General features: G+C 59.1%; 2 protein-coding genes across 5 annotated transcripts; one reads left to right on the top strand and one right to left on the bottom strand.

The window, feature by feature from the left end:
• Window positions 1-1,385: 1,385 nt before the first annotated feature.
• On the top strand, window positions 1,386-11,633 carry VRK3 (VRK serine/threonine kinase 3). 4 transcript variants are annotated; one of them, XM_064153135.1, is made up of 12 exons: window positions 1,386-1,530; window positions 1,627-1,973; window positions 3,326-3,438; window positions 4,935-5,001; window positions 5,685-5,769; window positions 6,226-6,328; window positions 7,320-7,412; window positions 7,982-8,114; window positions 8,820-8,940; window positions 9,213-9,271; window positions 9,853-10,001; window positions 11,322-11,633. In XM_064153135.1, exons 1-11 carry the CDS (start codon window positions 1,421-1,423, stop codon window positions 9,999-10,001), a joined length of 1,380 nt encoding a protein of 459 aa, XP_064009205.1. In that variant the 5' UTR covers window positions 1,386-1,420; the 3' UTR covers window positions 11,322-11,633. The 4 variants fall into 4 exon arrangements, with proteins under 4 accessions (XP_064009205.1, XP_064009206.1, XP_064009204.1 ...); XM_064153136.1 differs by having other exon boundaries at window positions 1,386-1,539; window positions 3,386-3,438; XM_064153134.1 differs by having other exon boundaries at window positions 1,386-1,539.
• Window positions 11,634-15,323: 3,690 nt separating this feature from the next.
• LOC135180266 (PHD finger protein 7-like) lies at window positions 15,324-18,434 on the bottom strand. Its single transcript, XM_064152640.1, has 10 exons — window positions 18,402-18,434; window positions 17,584-17,683; window positions 17,373-17,464; window positions 17,183-17,281; window positions 16,775-16,899; window positions 16,398-16,560; window positions 16,205-16,311; window positions 15,903-16,016; window positions 15,645-15,763; window positions 15,324-15,487 (listed from the first exon to the last, which is right to left on the bottom strand). The coding sequence occupies exons 1-10, from the start codon at window positions 18,432-18,434 to the stop codon at window positions 15,324-15,326; spliced, it is 1,116 nt and encodes a 371-aa protein (XP_064008710.1).
• Between the last annotated feature and the right edge of the window lie 961 nt (window positions 18,435-19,395).

The raw sequence follows: 19,395 nt of genomic DNA, 5'->3' as shown, positions 1-19,395 counted from the left end.
AGGACACTCCACAGCCTCTCTGGGCAGCCTGCCCCAGGCCTCCAGCACCCTCACAGTGGCAAAATCCCAGCAACAAGCTGCATCTGAACATGTCAAGCTCCCCAGTGTCATTTGCTGGGACTCTTCCCTTTGCTTACTGAACATTAGGAGCACATTTTGGGGTTTGGAGGCATTGGAAAGGGGCAACTGGCAGGGTGAGGGCTGTGCAGAATACAGACCTTGTTTGGAGATGCCTCTCCAAGCCCCAAAACTCTGTGCTGGGTTCAGCAAGGGCACTGCTGCTCTTTTGTTGCACTTTTCCACTGCTGCTCCCCTCATCAGCCACACCCCAAGCTCACACCTCCATTCCCACTAAGCCTTCACAAGAGCCTCTGGGCTCTTCATCACTTCAGCTGTCCCCTTCCAGTCCCCTTTGCTCCTCTGTATGCCATGGTGTTTAAGTGACTCCCTGGGACAGGGTTTTAACAGCCACATCATGACCTAGGGGATGTTCTGTGGAACAAGAATCACCGGCTCCTTACTCACCCTTTTCTCCCCTGAGCCACCAGGCTGGCGTGCAGGACACCTTCCCCAGACAAACCGAGGGACTCACCTTGCCAGGAGGCAAAGCTCAAGGCGCACCAAGCTTTTCTTAGGGTAAATCTTGGTGCGTGCCCGTGGTCTGTAGGTGCCCAATGCATGCCACTGTATTCACATGCAACATGGTTACTCGTCCCTGCCCTATGCCGCTGGTTAGCACTCGCTGACTTGCAAGAACCTCTTCTGCAATCCTAAGGTCTTTTTTTAAGCAGTCGGCTTAAGTAACTCCAGAGGCAAGCACAGGAGGCACCACTTGCTCCAGCCGAGGGGATGCCCCGAGGGGAGCCCCGAGGTGGCCGCGGCACCCACAGGGGCAGCTCCATCCCCTTGCACCAGCCTGGGCTCCCGCACAGCAGCCTGCCCCTGCTGCGGCCCGGGCTCCCCGAGGGCAGCCCGCCCCTTCTGCCGCCCGGGCTCCCCGCACGGCAGCCCGCCCCCCCTGCCGCCCGGGCTCCCCGCACGGCAGCCCGCCCCTCCTGCCGCCCGAGCTCCCCGCACGGCAGCCCGCCCCTTCTGCCGCCCGGGCTCCCCGCACGGCAGCCCGCCCCCCCTGCCGCCCGGGCTCCCCGCACGGCAGCCCGCCCCTCCTGCCGCCCGAGCTCCCCGCACGGCAGCCTGCCCCTTCTGCCGCCCGGGCTCCCCGCACGGCAGCCCGCCCCTCCTGCCGCCCGAGCTCCCCGCACGGCAGCCCGCCCCTCCTGCCGCCCGAGCTCCCCGCACGGCAGCCTGCCCCAGCAGCGTCTCTTGCCGCTTCCCCGCCGCCGTTTCCGGTTGCGGTCCCGGCGCATGCGCGGCCGCCCCGGGCAGGCGGGGCCGGCGCAGGGTAACGGCTGGCAGGGCAATGCGCGGCCGTGGCCGCGGTCGGCGAGGCCGTGGCCGGCCGGGGCCGGCGGGAGCAGCGGGGGAGCAGCAGCCGCCGCCAGAGCCCGAGGTGGCCTGCACCTCGCCGAGGTGGTGGAGGTGGCAGTGGCGGGGCGGGGGAGCGGAGCGGGGCGGGGGAACGGGGCGGACGGGCGAGCGCTGACGGCTGTCCGCCTGTGCCCGCAGGGTGAACCGGTTCTGCCCGCAGTGCGGGTGCAGCGTGGAGCCTGCCTTCCGCTTCTGCCCGAGCTGCGGAGAGAGGCTGCCCCCGCCGCCGCAGCAGGAGGACGCGGAGCGGGCAGCGCCAGCCCCGCCGCCGCCGCCGCCGCAGCCCCGGTCCCCCGCCGCCTCCCCGCGGGCTTCCCCGGCCCGGTCCCCGGTGGCAGGGGGGCCCAGTTGCCGCTCACCCCGCAAGGCGCGACCCGGCCTGGCGGTGCCGCTCCCGGCCGAGGCCGTCCTAACCGATCAGAGCGGGCGGCAGTGGAGGCTGCTCCGGCTCCTGGAGCAGGGCGGCTGCGGGCTGCTGTACGAAGGTGCTGCGGGAGGGCGAGGGTCCTGGGTGGGCAGCGGGAGGGCAGGGGCAGGCTGCGGGCAGGGGGCAGGAGGGGACCCTGCGGTAGGCTGTCGGTGCTCGGTGAAGGCTGTCCGGATGTCCCTGAGCCGCTGTGGTCCGGCGGTGCGTGGGCGATGATGGCCTGCGGGAATCCTCCAGGGTCCCGTTCCCCCCCCATTACCCACCCTGCCAGCAGCGTGAGGCGAGCAGAGGCTGGGCCGCACTGATGGGTGTCATGCAGGGCGTTCAGGGCATCGTTTCCTCTTGCTGGTCCTTAGGTTCGGAACCTAAAAGCTGGCAGCACCGTGCAGGAGTTCCAGGTTGTTGGTGGTCTCAGTATCGACTGAATGTTAATTCTGGGTTCTCAGCCTAGCTCGGGGCCAAAAGGAAGCAGCCAAATCATCTGGGCTGCTTCTCTGCTGCTCAGTGACTGCTGATGTGTGCTCTCCAGTCCAGATGTAAACGTTCCTAGGAAAGGTTTCAGTCTGAGTTCCTGTTTTTAACTTGAAACACTATTCAGGAGGGTTGTTTTTTTTCCTCCATTCCTAAACTTTGGCTGATGCTTGGCGTTAGTTTCTTTTTCATTACTTATGGCGTTGTATAATAAAGTCATAGGTTCATAGAATGGTTTAGGTTGGAAGGGACCTTCAAGATCACTCAGTTCCAACCCCCTGCCATGGGCAGCAGCACCTGCTGCCAGCCCAGGCTGCTCAAAGGCCTCATCCAGCCTGGCCTTGAACACCTCCAGGCTGGGCCATCCATCTTTAAAGAGATGTGCTGTTAGAAAAAGAGATAATAAATGGCATGTTCCAGTGGAGGCTGCTTTTACAGAGGCACTTTCTGGATGATCAGCACCAGATAACCTGTGTCTGAGAGCAGGAGAAGAGGAACTACCCAAGGCCACGTAATGGTGCAAAGCTCTCTGGAGAGGGAAGGCTACCTGCAGTTCTGACATCTGTGCAGAGCAGAAGGGCATCTCTCCTGCTGGCATCTCCTACAGGCCTGAAAAAGTACCAAGGGAGCTGGAGAGAATGCTCAGCAAATTAAATGAGGGGTTGGCTTTGAGGTTCTGCTGCTACTGATGTGTTCTTTGCATGCCACCTCCAAAGCACCTCACTCCTGCAGCCGTGCCTGTGCGCTTCTGTGACTTCAGCAGAGCTGCACTTGGGTGCGTGGGCAGAGTGCAGTGCTTGGAGGTCTCTTCCAACCTGGTTGATTCTATGATTCTGGAGCAGGTAAGGATGATGATTCTGTAGTGGTCTGGGAAGAGGCCAGGAGAAAGCAGCAGGGGAAGAGTTATAATGAGGTTTTGATGCTGTGTTTGCATTGCAGCTGATGCTGAGGTGCCTCTTTCCTGTGCTCCTGTAACATCTCTGCCTCCTCCTTCCACAGCGCAGTCAGCATCTGGAGCCTGTCCTCAAAAGCAAAGATACATCCTCAAACTTGTGAGTTTTGATCTGCTTGGGTAAGGAATAGTGCATAGTGTGCTGCATCCAGGGCCTGGCTCCTGTGGCTTGCATGGCTAAAAATGTCCAAGGAGTCCAGAAGAAGTGGTCCTAGGGGCCCCTTCTCGCTGGGGAGATGGATGCCACTCCCTGAGAGTCATGCTTGGCTTTAGTAGAAGTTGGCCCTTTCACTAAAGGTGTGAAGAAAATAGATGTTAAGAGTCACACTGAATGGCAGGGGTTGGAAGGGACCTCTGGAGATCAGCCAGTCCAACTCCCCTGCCAAGGCAGCTTTGCCTAGAGAAGGATCACACAGAAACATGTCCCCAGGCAGGCTGGAATCTCTAGAGATAGAGACTCCACAGCCTCTCTGGGCAGCCTGCTCCAGGGCTCCAGCACCCTTAAATTAAAGAAGTTCCTCTTCACGTTCAGGGAGAGCTTCTGATGTTTAAGTTTGCACCTGTAACTTGCCCCTTGTCCTGTCACTGGGCACCACTGAACAAAGCCTGGTCCCATCCTCCTGATGCTACTTGAAGTATTGCTGAGCATTGGTGAGATCCCCCTCAGTCTGCCCTTTTCCAGACTAAAAGGACCTAGTCCTCTCAGCCTTTACCCTTTACTAGAGAGATGTTCCAGTGCCCCCAGCATCATAAGGAGTAAAACACCAGAAGGCCTCCATCACAGATGGTTCCCACTTTGGTCCACCAGACTCAGTAACTCTGCAGAACTGAATGTTGTGGAATCACTTTCTGACAGCTGGACTGAAATGTGACAGCTCTTAGACTCTGGCCTGTTGGCAGGAGTTCTCTATGGAGAGAACAGCTTTTGGAGCTTGCTCTGGACAGGGACACCTCCCACCAGCCCAGGATGCTCAAGGCCTCATGCAACCTGGCCTTCAACACCTCCAGTGAGGTTGTGGATCACAGAATGTGATGCCTACATGGGCAGCCTGTGCCAGTCTCTCCCTACCCTCACTGCAAACAATTTCTTCCTCCACTCTCAGTCTTCCCTCTCCCAGCTCATAGCCATTGCCTCTTGTGCTGTCACCCCTAGCCCTTGTCAGAAGGCCCTCTCTAGCTTTTTCATGTCCAGGGTGAGGCAGCCACTGCCTCTTTCTGTGCTGATGCTCAGACTTTGTGTGGTTGTTAGATGCAGCATTAAATAAAACCCAGAGACCTGAGCAATCTTCTCAGCTCTGTTATTTTTGGGGTGTTTATTTCATAGAATCACAGAATGCTGTGGCTTGGAAGTGACCTCCAAAGCTCATCCAGTCCAACCCCCTCTGCAGTCACTGGGACATCCTCCACTAGATCAGATTGCCCAAAGCCCTGTGCAGCCTCACCTTGAGTATCTTCATGGATGGGGCCTCAGCCACCTCCCTGGGCAGCCTGTTGCAATGTTCCATTACCCTCTGAAGTGAGTGAAGTAGGATTGGAGCAGTCTTGGGCATGTTTCCCTCTCTCTGAGGTGCTGTTTGTCCTTCCTGTTGCCTCTAGGATGTCAAGGAGGGCAGGATCTACAACGAGCAGAACTTCTTCCAGCGAGCTGCCAAGACAGCCACAGGTTGGTGCTTTTCTGGGAGGGCAGGGGGTAGGTTTCTTTTTAGGAAAACCAGCAGCCCTCTCTCATCACTTCTGGGAGGCTTTTGGGGGGCCAGGCTAGCAAACTAAGGCGCTGCTTGTTTGGTGTCACAGTGCTGTGAGAGGTTTCAGCCAGGAGCTCCTTAGGGGACCTCGGTATTGGCACTTTGAAGCTTTCTGGCTTTACCCAGTGCTTTGTCTTGATCTCACGGCCTGACCTGCTGTGGCTCCCTCTCTCTTCTCTTTCCCTTCTGTGGGTGTTTGTCAGCTGCTGGTTGATATTTACTCCACTGGCCCCAAAAACCCGAGCAAAAACGGAGAGCATGGCGGGGAGGCGATGGATGAGTTCCTGTCATACCTGCACTGCTTGGAGAGCTGTCAAGGTCTCCTTCTCCATCCCTCCCTCTCTCCCCTCTTCCTGTTTCACTGAGCCCTGTCACAACCTACCCTGCTCTGTGCTCCCAGCACCCCTCCTGCTCACTCTTGCTCTGTGGTGCTCTGGACATGGATACCAATCTGGTGCCAACACCCCGGCTCATCAGGCTGGCATTTCTGCTGAGGAATCGCTATGAGAGAGGCCTCCAGCTGCCCAGGGCAGAGCAGGCAGCCCTGACTGAGCTCCTTAGCAGAGTCTGTTGCATCCTGTCCTCTTCTCTCCCCTTCTAGTGGAGAAGTGGAAGAAGGGGCACTCAGTGCCCTTGCTGGGAATCCCCACCTGTGTTGGCTTTGGACTGCATGCAGATAGCTACAGGTGAGCTGCCTGCAAAGGCCACAGCTGAGCTCTTCTGTCCCACAGCTGCCACCTTCTTGGGCTTTTCCTCCTCTCCTTGCTGTCTGCTGTGCCTTGGCTTGTTGTCCTCTGGGCTCCTAACCTTGTGCACTGCTCCCGACTCCCTCCACTGCCAATGGCTTGCCTCTCTTCAGCCCTCTTGTCGCTGCTGAAGTCACTGCTTGTGCTGCCTCTGCCCCCCAGCTCAGGGGACAGCTTATTCCTGCCTTTAAAAGGGCAGGCTCAGGCTGTGTATCTGCAGCATGCCTCTTCCTTTTCAAGAAGCTTTCTCTATCCAAAAGTTGAGGAAGCCTTTTTTGAGGTCAACCTGGACCTGGAAGAGGGCTCTAATCCAGGTGAATGGCTTTGTGGAGTGTCTGTTGCAGGGCTTCCAAACCAGGTAGGTGCTGCTAGGTGCTTAGCCTTCATCTCTTCTAGGTTTTTGGTGTTCTCTGACTTGGGGAGGACCCTTCAGTCAGTGCTGAGTGATGGCTTACACCTCCTGAAGGAGAAGGCAGCTTTCCAGCTTGCAGTCCGTCTGGTATGTACACAACCAGTGCTTCCACAGGCTCCTGCTAGGAGAGGCCTTTAAGGCCATCCAGCCCAACTCTTAACCCAGCACTGCCAGCTCACCTCTGAACCATGGCCCTCACCTCCACATCTCTGTGGCTTTATATCCTCTCCAGTGATGGGGACTGCCCTGGGCAGCCTGGGCCAGGCCTGGGCAACCCTTCTGGGGAAGAAATTGTTCTTCGTGTCCAACCTGAACCTCTTCTGAGGCAACTTGAGGCCATTTCCTCTTGTCCTTTCTAAAAGACTTTGCCACAGAAGATCTAAAACCCTCTCCTAGATTTTTCAGGGGTGTTCTAAAGGTGATACAGGGTGTGGCTGGGGTCTCTTCAGTAGCACCTCAAGCCTGTTGTAAAATTGAGCAGTGTCTTTGGAGAATAATGTCACCATGAAGGAATTTGACAGAATCACAGCATGTCTGGGGCTCAGCCAGTCCATCCCCCCTGCCAGAGCAGGTCACACTGGAACACATCCAGGTGGGTTTTGAGTATCTTCAGGGTTCTGTCACCCCCACAGGTTAAAAACTTCTCCTCATGTTTAAATGAAAGTCCCTATGCCTCAGCTTCCACCATTGCCCCTTGTTCTGGCATTGGGCATCACCCAGCAGAGCTGGCTCCAGCCTCCTGGCACTCACCTTTACATACTTGTAACCACTGATGAGGTCACCTCTCAGTCTCCTCTCCTCTCCTCCAAGCAGCACAGCCCCAGCTCCCTCAGGCTCTCCTTGTAACAGAGATGTTCCATTCCCTTCATCATCTTTGTGGGTCTGAGCTGCATTTGGGGTCAGGAGAATGAGAGAAACCTGACCCCTGAAAACTGGAGGCTGTGAGAGGTGCTGCTTTTTGTGCTTCCCCCCCCCCACAGCTGTGTGGAGCTGGGGAAGGTCCAGCTCAGCAATAGGCAGGGTGCTGTAGGGGAATCTGCATGGCTCTGATAAGCTCTTCTGCTCTGCCCACTGCTAGCTAGACTGCCTGGAGTACATTCATGAGAAGGAGTATGTGCATGGGGACATCACTGCTGACAACATCTACCTGAACCCAGCTGACCTGGCACAGGTGGGGAGCAGCAGCAGTGCTGGCAGGAGGTGGCAGTGAAGCGGGGGTTGGTGACATGGGAGAGAGCAACACCCCAGCTCCAGCTGCTGGGCAGGAAGCAGTGCAGCCCAGGCTACACTGCAGGATCACAGAACTGTTTGGGTTGGAAAAGGCCTCCAAGCTCAGCCAGTCCAACCAGCAACCCAGCACCACCATGGCCACCAAACCATGGCCCCTTGTGCCATGGCCACACCGTTCCTGAACACCTCCAGGTGTGGACACTCCACCATCTCCCTGGGCAGCCTGTGCCAGTCTCTGACCACTCTGGCAGCAAAGAATTTTTTCCTCCCCTCCATCCTAACACTCCCCTGGCACAATTTCAGGCCAGTTCCTCTCCTCCTATCCCCTGAGCCTAGGGAGCAGAACCCAATGCCACCCTGGCTGCAGCCTCCTCTCAGGGAGCTGTAGAGAGCAATGAGCTCTGCCCTCAGCCTCCTCTTCTCCAGGCTGCACACCCCCAGCTCCCTCAGCTGCCCCTGCAAGCAGAGGTGAGTGCAGAGGGGCTCAGCTGTGTGGTGGATGTCTCTTAGGTGACCCTGGCAGGCTACCACTCCGCCTTCCGCTACTGCCCGGGAGGGAAGCATGTGGCACAGCGGGAAGGCAGCAGGACCCCCCATGAGGGCACGCTGGAGTTCATCAGCTTGGACAGCCACAAGGGAGCAGGTGAGGCTCACCTCAGAGCTCAGCTGCAGCTCAGGCTTTGGCTGCATCTCCTTGCTCGTGTTTTTGCTGTTGCCGCTCTCCAGGCATTTGTCAGCCCTGGCCCCAAGCAGCAGCCCAAGGAGAGGAGGTTGAGGCCAGCTGCATGCAGATTGGGCTGCTGTGGTGAGGCTTGTTCAGGTCACTTAGGGGCTGCAGCAGGAGGTGCAGGGATGTTGCTGCTCCATCTGGAGCCTTGGCTGCTGCAGGGCTGTGATGGATAGCAAATGGAGCTGCTTCCTGCTGGCTTAGCAGGGATCTGTTTGGAGCCAGGCTGGATCCCTGCCTGAAACTGATTTGCATCAGGCTCTGCTCTGACCTTGAAGCAATGAGAGCTGGAAAGGCATTTAAATTAGCCAGTTCTGCTCCTGGTTGGAGTGTGACTGTTCTTTCCCAGTGTTCACACTGGCCAAATCTTCTCTCAGCAGCTGGGAGGTGATTCCTCAGCCATGTGAGTTAGCAGCCTGCTGGGAGGGTTGATGTCCTAGAGCACATCCTTATGAAGCCCTTTTAACTCTGCTCTTCAGAGCTGCCTGTTTCCCAGGAGGGGCACTTCAATTAGAGACTTGCAAGGTTGTGCAGAGTGCTGGAGTCCTTTGAAGGAGAGGCAGGGTCCTGGGTGCCTTGTGACTCTTTTCTCAGGTGTGGTTGTCTCTTCCTTCCCATCAGGACCATCTCGCCGGAGCGACTTGGAATCCCTGGGCTACTGCCTTCTGAAATGGCTCTGTGGCTTCTTGCCTTGGTCTGATGAGCTGGACAAAGTACAAAGTGTGGTGGAGAAGAAGGAAAAGTAGGAGAAATCATCTTAGTCTTTTGGGAACTGCTCAGCAGGAAGCAGTGAGGGAGGTTTTGTGACTGAAGAGTAGTTGCTGGCTCACAGCTGGGATGTGGGCAGGCCCCACTGTAAAGGCTGAGCCTGGCCTGAGGGGGTTTGGTGGACCTCCCATTTCTGCTCCATCCAGAAGGTAGCCTTCTCAGTGCAACCTGCTTGGTCAAAGGCAGGCTGCTGAGTGCCTGCTCCATTGCTGCTCACCTGACAGCACTCTGCACTGGTTGTTCCAGGTACAGAAAGGATGTGAGAGGCCTTCTCCAGCTGTGCTTCAGGCAGAGAGCAATTCCAGGTATGGATGTGGGACCTGGGGAAGGAGGAGCTCCAGCTCTGGAGCCCTCAGTACGAGAAGGATGGGGACCTGCTGCAGCAGGACCAGAGGAGGCCACAGCAGTGCTGGCAGGGTGGAAGCTCTGCTGTCAGGCCAGGCTGGGAGAGTTGGGTGTGTTCAGCCTGGAGAGGAGAAGGCTCCAAGGAGAAGGCTCCAAGGAGAACTCCTGGTGGCCTTGCAGTGCTTCAAGGTGCTAGAAGACAGCTGGGGACAGAGTTTTGTTCAAGGTCTGTTGTGGCAGGCCGAGGGGGGTTGGTTTGAACTGCAAGAAGGAGATTGAGAGTGGGAAGAAGGGAGAAATGTTTGGCATTGAGGGTGGGGAGAGCCTGTCCCAGGCTGCCCAGAGAGGTGGGAGCTGCCCCATGGCTGGCAGCACTGCAGGTCAGGCTGTGTGGGGCTGTGAGCAGCCTGCTCTGGTTGGGGATTTCCCTGCTGAGTGCAGGGGGTTGGACTGGATGAGCTTTGGTGGTCCCTTCCAACCCAAACCAGTCTGGGATTCTGTGATTGACTGTACCTGGAGCTAGAACCTTCTTTGCTTTCAGATGCCCTGCAGGGCTACCTGCAGCAGGTCATGGCCCTAGAGTATGAGGAGAAGCCTGACTATGAGCCCCTGAGGCAGCTCTTCAAGAAAGCACTGGAAAAGATGAAAGCTTCTGCTTATGACTCTGTGGATCTCAAAATGGTGCCCTAAGTAAGTGCCCCTATCACAAAACATAAGCAGGGTTGGAGAGGACCTCTGGAGACAGAGTCCAGCTGCCTGCCAGGGCAGGGTCACCCAGGGCAGGTCACACAGGAGCACATCCAGGTGGGGCTTGAAAGTCTGCAGAGAAGGAGACTCCACAGCTTCTCTGGGCAGCCTGCACCAGGGCTTTGCCACCCTCATACCAAACATTTTTCTCCTCATGTTGAGGTGGAACTTCCTGAGTTGCAGTTTGTGTCCATTGCTCCTTGTCCCATCAGAGGACACCACTGGAAAGAGCCTGGCCCCTCAGATGGAACCTGCAGAGCTCAGTCATTGGAAGTGCAGCAGCAGAAAGCCCTTGAGGAGAGCAGCTGGTGCCTGCAGAGCTGTGGCAGGAGATGGTCCCTGTGCAGAGCAAAGGCAGGCTGAGCCTGTGAGACCCCCACACATGCTAAAGATCTGGCCCTGGAGGAGCACAGGGCTTAAAGTGAAGGCTGGAGAGGGTCTGCAGGGGCCTGTGTGTGTTAACAAAATGCAGACTGCTGGAAGCTGCTCATTTGCCAGTGTTTTAAAGAGAGATGAAGCTCTGGACTGTAGCTTTGGTTTGTCCTCCGCAGAAAGCAGCCTGTGGAGATGGCTTTAGTGCCTCAGGGCCTGTGGCTCAGCAGGCCTAGCTGCTGTTTTAGCCCTGAGGCACCTCCAAGACTGAGGCTTGCTGCAGACACAGAGTTGGCTGTACTGCAAGGCTGCTGCATGAAGCTGCAAGCCTCTGGAACATGGAGCTGGCTCCTCCTCACCTGTGTGAGAGCAGAGCTGGAGAACGATGCCCAGTGCTGGGATCCCCAGTTCAACAGGGACAGGGATACAGCAGAGAGTGTCCAAGGGAGGCTGTGGGCATGATGGAGGGACTGGAAGAGCAAAGGCTGAGAGCCTTGGGGCTGGTTAGCCTGGAGAAGAGCAGCCCCAGAGGGGATCTGAGCAGTGATCTAAAGGAGCTGTTGGGGGGCAAGAGGCTGGGGCCAAACTCTTGTCAGTGGTGTCCAGGGCTGGGACAAGGAGCACAAAGTGGCACCCAGGAGGTCCAGCTGAGCAGGAGGAGAAAGTTGTTTGTTGTGAGGGTGTTGGAGGCCTGGAACAAGCTGCCCAGAGAGGTTGTGGAGTCTCTGGAGACTTTCAAGCTCCACCTGGGTGCGTTCCTGTGTGATCCACTCTGGCAAGGGGTTGAACTGGATGATCTCCAGAGGACCCTTCCACCTATTCTGTGCTTCTGCTTTCCTCTTGCTGGGAAGGAATGGATCTGCTCAGTGGTTCCCATTTTGTGCCTTTCAGGTCAAGAGAACTTGCACTGGAAGAGTCAGAAGCTTTCTGCAGCCTGAGGCCTTTCCCACAGCTGTTTCACTTTCCCCCGTGTGTTTTTAGAAGTGGGTTTCCCCCTCCCCCCCAGGTTTTAATGTGACACCACTGCTGAATTTTGGTGCAGCTTCTGTTACAACTTAATGTGAAGACAGCTCCTGCATGGAGAGGCTTCAGCATAGCCTCCAGCAGAAGGGTGAAGCTTGGCAGGGAAAAACTAAATCAGGAATTTATTTTTTTTACCTAGTTGGCAAGACCTAGTTTTGTAATAAACTTTGTGGACAAGCATCAAGGCTGCTGCTGCCTCTTGGATATTTGGGGTCTTCAAGGCTTTTCTGAAGGCTTTCTTGAGCTGCTGTGAAGTTGTATCACAGTATCCTCAGGGTTGGAAGAGACCTCACAGATCATCAAGTCCAACCCTTTACCACAGAGCTCAAGGCTAAACCTTGTGGTGTGAGCCCCATGTTAACCTTGAGCCAGCTCCCAGCTGCTCAGGACTCTGCACATTGAGGGGCTGCAGTGGGTTCTGAGAAGGGCAGTGAAGCTGGTGAAGGGACTGAAGAGCAGCTGAGGGACTTGAGGTTGGTTCAGGCTGGAAAAGAGGAGGCTGAGGGGAGACCTCATTGCTCTCTACAGCTCCTTCAGAGGAGGCTGCAGCCAGGGGCGGTTGGGCTCTGCACTCAAGGAATAAGTGACAGGATGAGGGGAAATGTCCTCAGGTTGCCCCAGGGGAGGTTTGGGTTGGACATGAACAATTTCTCCCTTAAAAGCATTATCATGGCCTGGAACAGGCTGCCCAGGGCCGTGGTGGAGTCCCCATCCCCGGAGGGGTTTTAAAGCTGTGGTGCTGTGTGCCATGGGTCAGTGGTGGTCTGGCAGTGCTGGGGTAAGGCTTGGGCTGGATGATGTTAAAGGTCTCTTCCAACCAAATCGACCACAAAAGATTCTGTGTCAGGAAGCTAAATCCCCTCCAGGCAGGCCCAGCCCTAACTTCATCATCGGAGCTTGGCTCAGAGAGCTAAGCTCTGCCCAGTCACCTAGGCTGGTGGCTGCCAGTGGCTGCAGCAACACATGGAGGCAGCTGTGTTACAAAACCTGCTTTTAGAAAGACTTCACCTGCCACAGGAGCTCCAGGGCAGTCCAGTTCCAGTGTTCCAGGCAGTGCTGGGGTGGAGTTGAGGATTTGGAGTTGGGTGTGTTGGGGTGAGTTTGGAGTTGGGTTTGTTGGGTTTTGCAGTGGGGTTAGGTTTGTTTGGGTTAGGGTAGTGAGGTTGAGGTAGGGGTTTGTTGGGGTTGAGGCATTTGGTGGTGTGGTTGGGGTTTGGTGGGGTTGTGTTTGTTGAAGAGTTTTAAGGTTGTCTTTTTCCCTTTTCTATCACTTCTCTACCTGCTAACTCTGAGGGTTTGTGAAGTTCTTTCAGAGCTTTGTGGACACTGTTTTGACTTTTGTCCCCTGCTCTGCTTTCCTTCCTGCATGGCTCTAGGTTGGTGACCAGCTCAGGTGTGACCCTGCTCTGCTGTGCACAGGCAGTGTAGGCAGTAGTCACAAGTTGGTTGGTGCTGGTCAGGTAGGAACAGTCTGGTGGGGCACAGGATGGCAGCAGCTGGCAACCTGAGCTTCTGCCTGGGGCAGCAGCCTGAGAAGGGCTGGAATCTACATGGGGAAAGTCAGGGAAGAGCTGGGATCTGAACTGGGCAGCTGGCCAGGGGTGGCCAGGAGGATGGAGGTGTTGGGAATGTGCTGCCAAGCCTCTGGAGAAAGGGGATGCAGGAGGAAGGTGAGAGAAGAGCTTGGAACTGCCAGGGCACAGCTTCACAGAGAAGTTTATTGGGCATGCAGAGGGCTCAGGGCCAGCACTCGGGGCCAGCACAGCTCAGCTCCCTGGGTGCTGTCCGGGCTGGCTGTAAGGATCTGAGCTCTGACGCCACAAGCCACAGTTTGGAGCTGCTGCTCCATGTCTGAGCACTGCAGAGCACCACAGGAGCTGTGCCCCCTCCACTTGGCACCCACTCCTCAGCTATTCATAGACACTGGTGAGATCTCCTCTCAGCCTTCTCTTCTGCAGGCTGAACAGCCCCAGGGCTCTCAGTCTCCCTCCAGAGGGGAGATGCTCGAGTCCTGCTTGAGCTGCTGCTTGGTGTCACTTGCAGAGCATCAACTTGGTGCAAGCAGGTTCAGTAAGAAGAGCAAATCTCTTCTGCAGGGGCACCTGAGGGGCTTCAGTGGCTCTTGGGGTGCCAGGCCTGCCACCCTGGGGAGGAATTTGTCTGCGCTGCTCTCCAGCTCCTGAGTCCTGCTTGGGAAGCTGGCAGGAGGACAGGCAGCTCTCAGCGTCCTGCCTTGTGCAAGGCTGAGGGGACTGGTCGAGGGACAGAGCAGTCTGATGGCAGCAGTCTGGCTGCCTCTGGCACTGCCTGGTGGTCTGCAGCCTTCGACTCCCTCCCTCAGCTCAGCCCCTGGGCCGAGAAGGACCTTGAGCTGCTGGCAGCAGACTCAGGCGCAGTCCCTGCAGGCTGTGCTGAGAAGAGAGAGGCTGCAGCACTGCCCAGAGCCAGGACCCTGCAGCCCTGCCTGTGTGTGTTGGAGCCCTGCCCAGGTGGGCACAGCTCTGCTGGAGACAGCTCCAGGCCACGCTGCAGCCACCGCTGGAAAGGCTTTGTCCCTGCACAGCATGCACTGGGAGGCTGAGGAGCCTGCACACAGAGTGTGGCCCTGCAGGACAAAGAGCAGCAGCATGAGGGAGGCCCTGGCCCTGCTAAGCCAGCCTGGGCACTGAGGGCCAGGAGAGCAGCCCAGGGGCACCCGAGGGCTGTGCTTCTTACCAGTGCTGGAGCCAGCACAGCCTTGGCACTCCCAGCTCTTTGTGCTGCTGATGGTGCTGGAGCAGCTCCTGTGGGTGCCTTTGGCTGGAGCTACCCTTCCTCCTCTGCCTGCTCCCTGCCTGCTGGGCACAGGCACTCGGTGGCATCACAGCGCCCGTGCCATGCCATCAGGCCTTCTAAGTCCTCCAGGGTATCCCACGCTGGTGGTCTGATGGAGAAGGGAAAGTTGCTGAGCCTTTGCTGCCGCAGCATGGGGCAGGTGCAGGGTGTCTGTCCCTGCCTCCCCCCTGCCCTCTTTCCCTCTGCCCCCTGCAGCTGAAGCCCAGGCTCAGGGGACAGCAGAGGGCCAGGAGTGCAGAGACAGCCTCTGTCCTGGCACAGCCCTGGCACCCTGCTGTCTTGTGAGCTGTCAAGAAAAGCTACCAACCTAGCGGGGATGTGGATGCCCATCTTTGTCCCTGCACAGCATGTGCTGGAAGGCTGAGGAGCCTGCACGCAGAGCGTGGCCCTGCAGGACAAAGAGCAGCAGCATGAGGGAGGCTCTGGTGCTGCTGAGCCCCTGCCGTGCCCCTGGCCTCAGGCAACAGCTCCTACCTGGATGCAGCTCCTGCAGAACCAGGCATGCTGGCAGGGTGGGCACCCTATGGTCCTAAGGGACCTCCTCTTGCCTACAGGCTCCAGGCAGAGCAGGCACTCGGTGATGGGCTCCGAGTCCCTGCGCACTGCCTGCCGCGGGTGGTGCTGAGAGCAGAATGCCCTGCGGGGAAGAGCAAAGGCATGGGCGAGGTGTGTGGTGCTGTGCCCTGCCCTGCTGCTGAGCAGGTGCCAGGGAAGGAGGAGGGAAGGCGCTGGAGAGCTCCCCCGGCCCTGCCTGTGCCTGTGCCCGGTCGGGGCAGAGTCACAGCGCCCGGGGGCAGCCTCAGCCCTCCCAGAGGAGCTCTGCCCCCACCTCGTTTCTGCGGCTGGCAGCAGGGGACGGCAGGTGAGGAGCAGCCCCGGGCAGGGGCATCTGCCCTTACCTCTAGCAGCCGGAGCGGTGCGTGAGGCATCGCCGCCGCAGGGCGCAGGGCAGCTGCAGGCTGCGCTCACTGCCGGCTCGCAGCAGGCGCTGGAGCTGCAGGCCGAGCTGCAGCCGGGGCTGCTCCTGCCCCCGCTCTAGCGGCGCCTCCGCGCCCGGCTGTAGGGGCTCTGCTCGGCGCGGCGCTGCAGGCGGGAGCCCACCCGCTGCCAGACGGGCCCGGGGGCAGCCGCTGGGCTGCTGCCCTCGGGCTCTGCGGAGCCCTGCTCAGGCCCCGCTGCTGCCTGCCTGGCACTGGCAGCTGCCGAGAGAAAGAGGAGGGTGAGGGCTGCGGCAGCAGCACAGGCCCCGGCAGTGCCCCGGCAGTGCCTCCTGGAGCAGAGGGGCTCTGCCAAGCCAGCCTGGGCACTCGGGGCCAGGGGGGCAGCCCAGGGGCACCCGAGGGCTGTGCTTCTTACCAGCGCCGGGGCCGGCACAGCCTTGGCACTCCCAGCTAGCTGCGCTGTCGCTGAGGCTGGAGCAGCTCCTGTGGGTGCCTTCGGCTGCACAGGAGCTGCACAGCAGCAGCTGCCAGGGGCTGGGGAAGCAAAGGGGGTGCTGCCTGTGAGGGCACCGTGGCAGCAGCAGGGCACTGCCCAGCAGAGATCTCCGTCGGGGACCTTCTGCTTTCAGCCCTCGGCCAGGCACAGCCCCGAGGGGCAGCTTTGCCAACTCACCCTTCCTCCTCTGCCTGCTCCCTGCCTGCTGGGCACAGGCACTCGGTGGCATCACAGCGCCCGTGCCGTGCCATCAGGCCTTCTAAGTCCTCCAGGGTATCCCACGCTGGTGGTCTGATGGAGAAGGGAAAGTTGCTGAGCCTTTGCTGCCGCAGCATGGGGCAGGTGCAGGGTGTGTGTCCCTGCCTCCCCCCTGCAGCTGAAGCCCAGGCTCAGGGGACAGCGCAGGTCCAGGGACAGCTCCTGTCGTGGCACAGCCCTGGCACCCTGCTGTCTGTGAGCTGCGAGGAAAAGCCACCAACCTAGCGGGGATGCGGATGCCCATGTAGAGCATTTCCGCCTGGAAATCCTCCTTGTCCCTGCACAGCATGCACTGGAATGCTGAGGAGCCTGCACGCAGAGCGTGGCCCTGCAGGACAAAGAGCAGCAGCATGAGGGAGGCTCTGGTGCCGCTGAGCCCCTGCCGTGCCCCTGGCGTCAGGCAACAGCTCCTACCTGGATGCAGCTCCTGTGGAACCAGGCATGCTGGCAGGTTGGGCATCCCATGGTCCTGAAGGACTTTCTCCGGCCCACCTCCTCCAGGCACAGCAGGCATTCAGTGCCGGGCTCCGGGTCCCTGCCCATCGCCTGCCGCGGGCGGTGGCGTGAGCAGTATGCCCTGCGGGGAAGAGCAAAGGCATGGGCGAGGTGTGTGGTGCTGTGCCCTGCCCTGCTGCTGAGCAGGTGCCAGGGGAGGAGGAGGGAAGGCGCTGGAGAGCTCCCCCGGCCCTGCCTCTGCCTCTGCCTCTGCCCCTGCCTCTGCCTGGCTTCTGCGGCTGGCAGCAGGGGGCGGCAGGTGAGGAGCAGCCCCGGGCAGGGGCATCTGCCCTCACCTGTAGCTGCCGTAGTACTGCGTGAGGCAGCGCCCCCGCACGGCACAGGGCAGGTGGAACCTCCGCTCACACCTGCGTTCGCGGCAGACGATGGCAGCTCCTCGCCGGCCGCAGACGTGGCATCTCTGCAGAGAGCACAGCAGCCTCCTTCGGCACCTGCTCGGCACCTCCGCTGCCAGCCCTGCGCCCCGTGGCAGGGGGCAGGATGTGCCCCCCGCTGCGGGCACCCCCACAGCTCGGCCTGGCAGATGAGGCTCCTGTGCTGGGGCCTCTGTCTGTGCAGCTGCCGCCAGCAGCACCTCTGCCCCAGGGCTGCTTGCCAGGGCTGGGCTTGCTTTGCCGGGGGCTCGGCTAAGCTGCTGCAAGCCTCCCCCGGCACAAAGCCGCCTGTGCTTGCCAGCTCCTCACCTTCTCTGCCGCCTCCTCGATGACTCTTCGGACATCAGACGGGGAGTAGCTCACCCAGTCTGATGCGGAGGCGACAGGAGAAATGCCACTGGCAAAGAACTGCAGGAGAGAGAGCAGGGAAGGAGCTGCTGAGCAGAGGGCGGCAGGGCCAGGCTGTGGGGAAGCAGGAGGGACCCCCCGGGGCACTCACCACGCAGAAGTTGTGCACGCACATCCCGTCTTGCTCCAGCCTGACCCCATAGATGTCTGGGTCCAGCTGCACCTTACGGCACAGCTGGCAGGCTGCAGGGGCAGAGTGGAAGGCAGTGCGGTGAGCTCCTGCGTGGGGCCGGGGAAAGGCTCCCGAGGGCTGCCCCCAGGCGGCTCTCTGCCGGGCTGCGGGAGGGCAGCTTTGCTCCCACCTGGCTCCACGGGGGCGCTGCCCATCTCGCTGATTCGGCTCGCAGAGCTCTGGAGGTTGTCTCCCACCACGGCGCTGGGGTTCTCCAAAGCTCTCTGATGCTGAGGGAGAAGCAGCACAGGGCTGAGGGAGCAGCAGCACACGGCGGGGCCGCAGCACAGGCCCCCAGCTCCCAGCCCTGCTGCCCACTCCTCCCTCGGCACCCCCACGCCAGCCCCCGGCACTCTGCTGCCCTCTCCTCACCTCGCCAGGTTCAGTGGACCAACGCCCCTAGCCCAGCGCCCCCTTTTATAGGGCAGCTGCCCTGTGCCCACTGTGACATCGGCACCGTTGCCATGCACACAGCCCAGCTCCGGGCACCGACGCCCTCGCCCAGTGCCCCTCAGCTGGTCCTGCATCCAGGAGTGCAAGAGAAAGGACCAAGGGCCCTTGCTGGGCTCAGGTGCCAGGGAAAAGTGGCCATGGCACAGCCCTGCCTGCCCCTGCTGGGCTCAGGTGCCAGGGAAAAGTGGCCATGGCACAGCCCTGCCTGCCACTGCTGGGCTCACTCCTTAGTGCAGCACTGCTCAGGTCTCTTCAGCTTTCCCTTCTGGGTCACCTCTGGGCACTGCAGGCCTCTGCCTCTCACACATCAGAGACTCCTGAATGGTTTAGCTTGGCAGGGACCACAGACATCATCCAGTGCCAACCCCCTGCCATGGGCAGGGACCTCTCCCACCAGCACAGCTTGCTCAAGGCCTCATTCCACCTGGCCTTCAACACCTCCAGGCAGGGGGCATCCACAGCCTCCCTGGGCAACCTGTGCCAGTGTCTCCTCACCCTCACTGCAAAGAGTTTCTTGCTTGTACCCATGCCAGCTCTACCCTCCTGGGTCAGTCTGGGCACTAAATTCATCAATGCATTTCAGGTGGCTCCTGTGGCCTTTCTGTGTCTCAGTGTTTAGGATTGCATCTGGCCACACAGAGGCCCTGGGCAGTGCCCTCCTTAGCAGCCCAGTGCAGTGTGCCCAGCTCTAACTCCAGCACCTTAAAGCAACTCCTTTAAGACTCTGCTGGTGTGAGGCTAATTGGAACATCCTAATAAGAGAAACCTGATTCTTGGCTGTAAAAGCAGAAGAGTGACAAAGTCTGGATCAGCCTTTGGGTTGCTAACAGGGATCAAACGCCAAAGCACAACCAATTTGTCCCTCTTTGCTCCTAAGCACTGCAGCTCTTCACCTCTGTCTGCTCTCTTCCACTGACCTTGGCTAACAGAGAACTCCTGATGCTTGCTGCTTGGTGCTGTCTGGGAGAGGCAGAGGCTGGCGTTGGCCCCTCCTGGCCTTCCCTCTTTGCCAGGAGGGCAGTTTGGATGCCTGCATTATGGCTAAACTGTCTCTAGTGCTGAACAGATGTGGATGTTTTGTGTGCAGGTGTTTGTCAGTGTAGCTTTGCTGCCAACACAGATTTCTCTCCTTTCCCAGCCCTCTGAGCTGGGCTGGTAAATTTCAGCTGTGGCAGGGGGGAGCTTCCCAACCCATAGCAAAGGCTTGTCCGAGGCTCCTAGGTACCACTGCTAGTCCCAGCACCGTTCACTTCCTCTTCACCCTCATGCTTGGGGCAGGGAAGCAGGAGGCTAACCAAGGGTCTGCTGCAAACTCCCCCACCTGTGCCTCTGACCCTCCTGCAGTGTCTTTGTTAGCTCCCACAGCATGTTCAGAGCAGCAGACACTGCCTTGCTCTGCTGCACAGCCTCCCCTGGGCATGCACCCCGCTGCCTTTGGCGAGGATCCCATAGCCAGCACCACCTTCTTCTGCAAAGCCTTCCTCCCTCC

Source organism: Pogoniulus pusillus, chromosome 13, assembly GCF_015220805.1.
Source record: "Pogoniulus pusillus isolate bPogPus1 chromosome 13, bPogPus1.pri, whole genome shotgun sequence".
Classification (NCBI taxonomy): Eukaryota; Metazoa; Chordata; class Aves; order Piciformes; family Lybiidae; genus Pogoniulus; species Pogoniulus pusillus.
The sequence above is the reverse complement of the archived record's forward strand: the minus strand, read 5'-3'. Positions and strand labels throughout refer to the sequence as shown.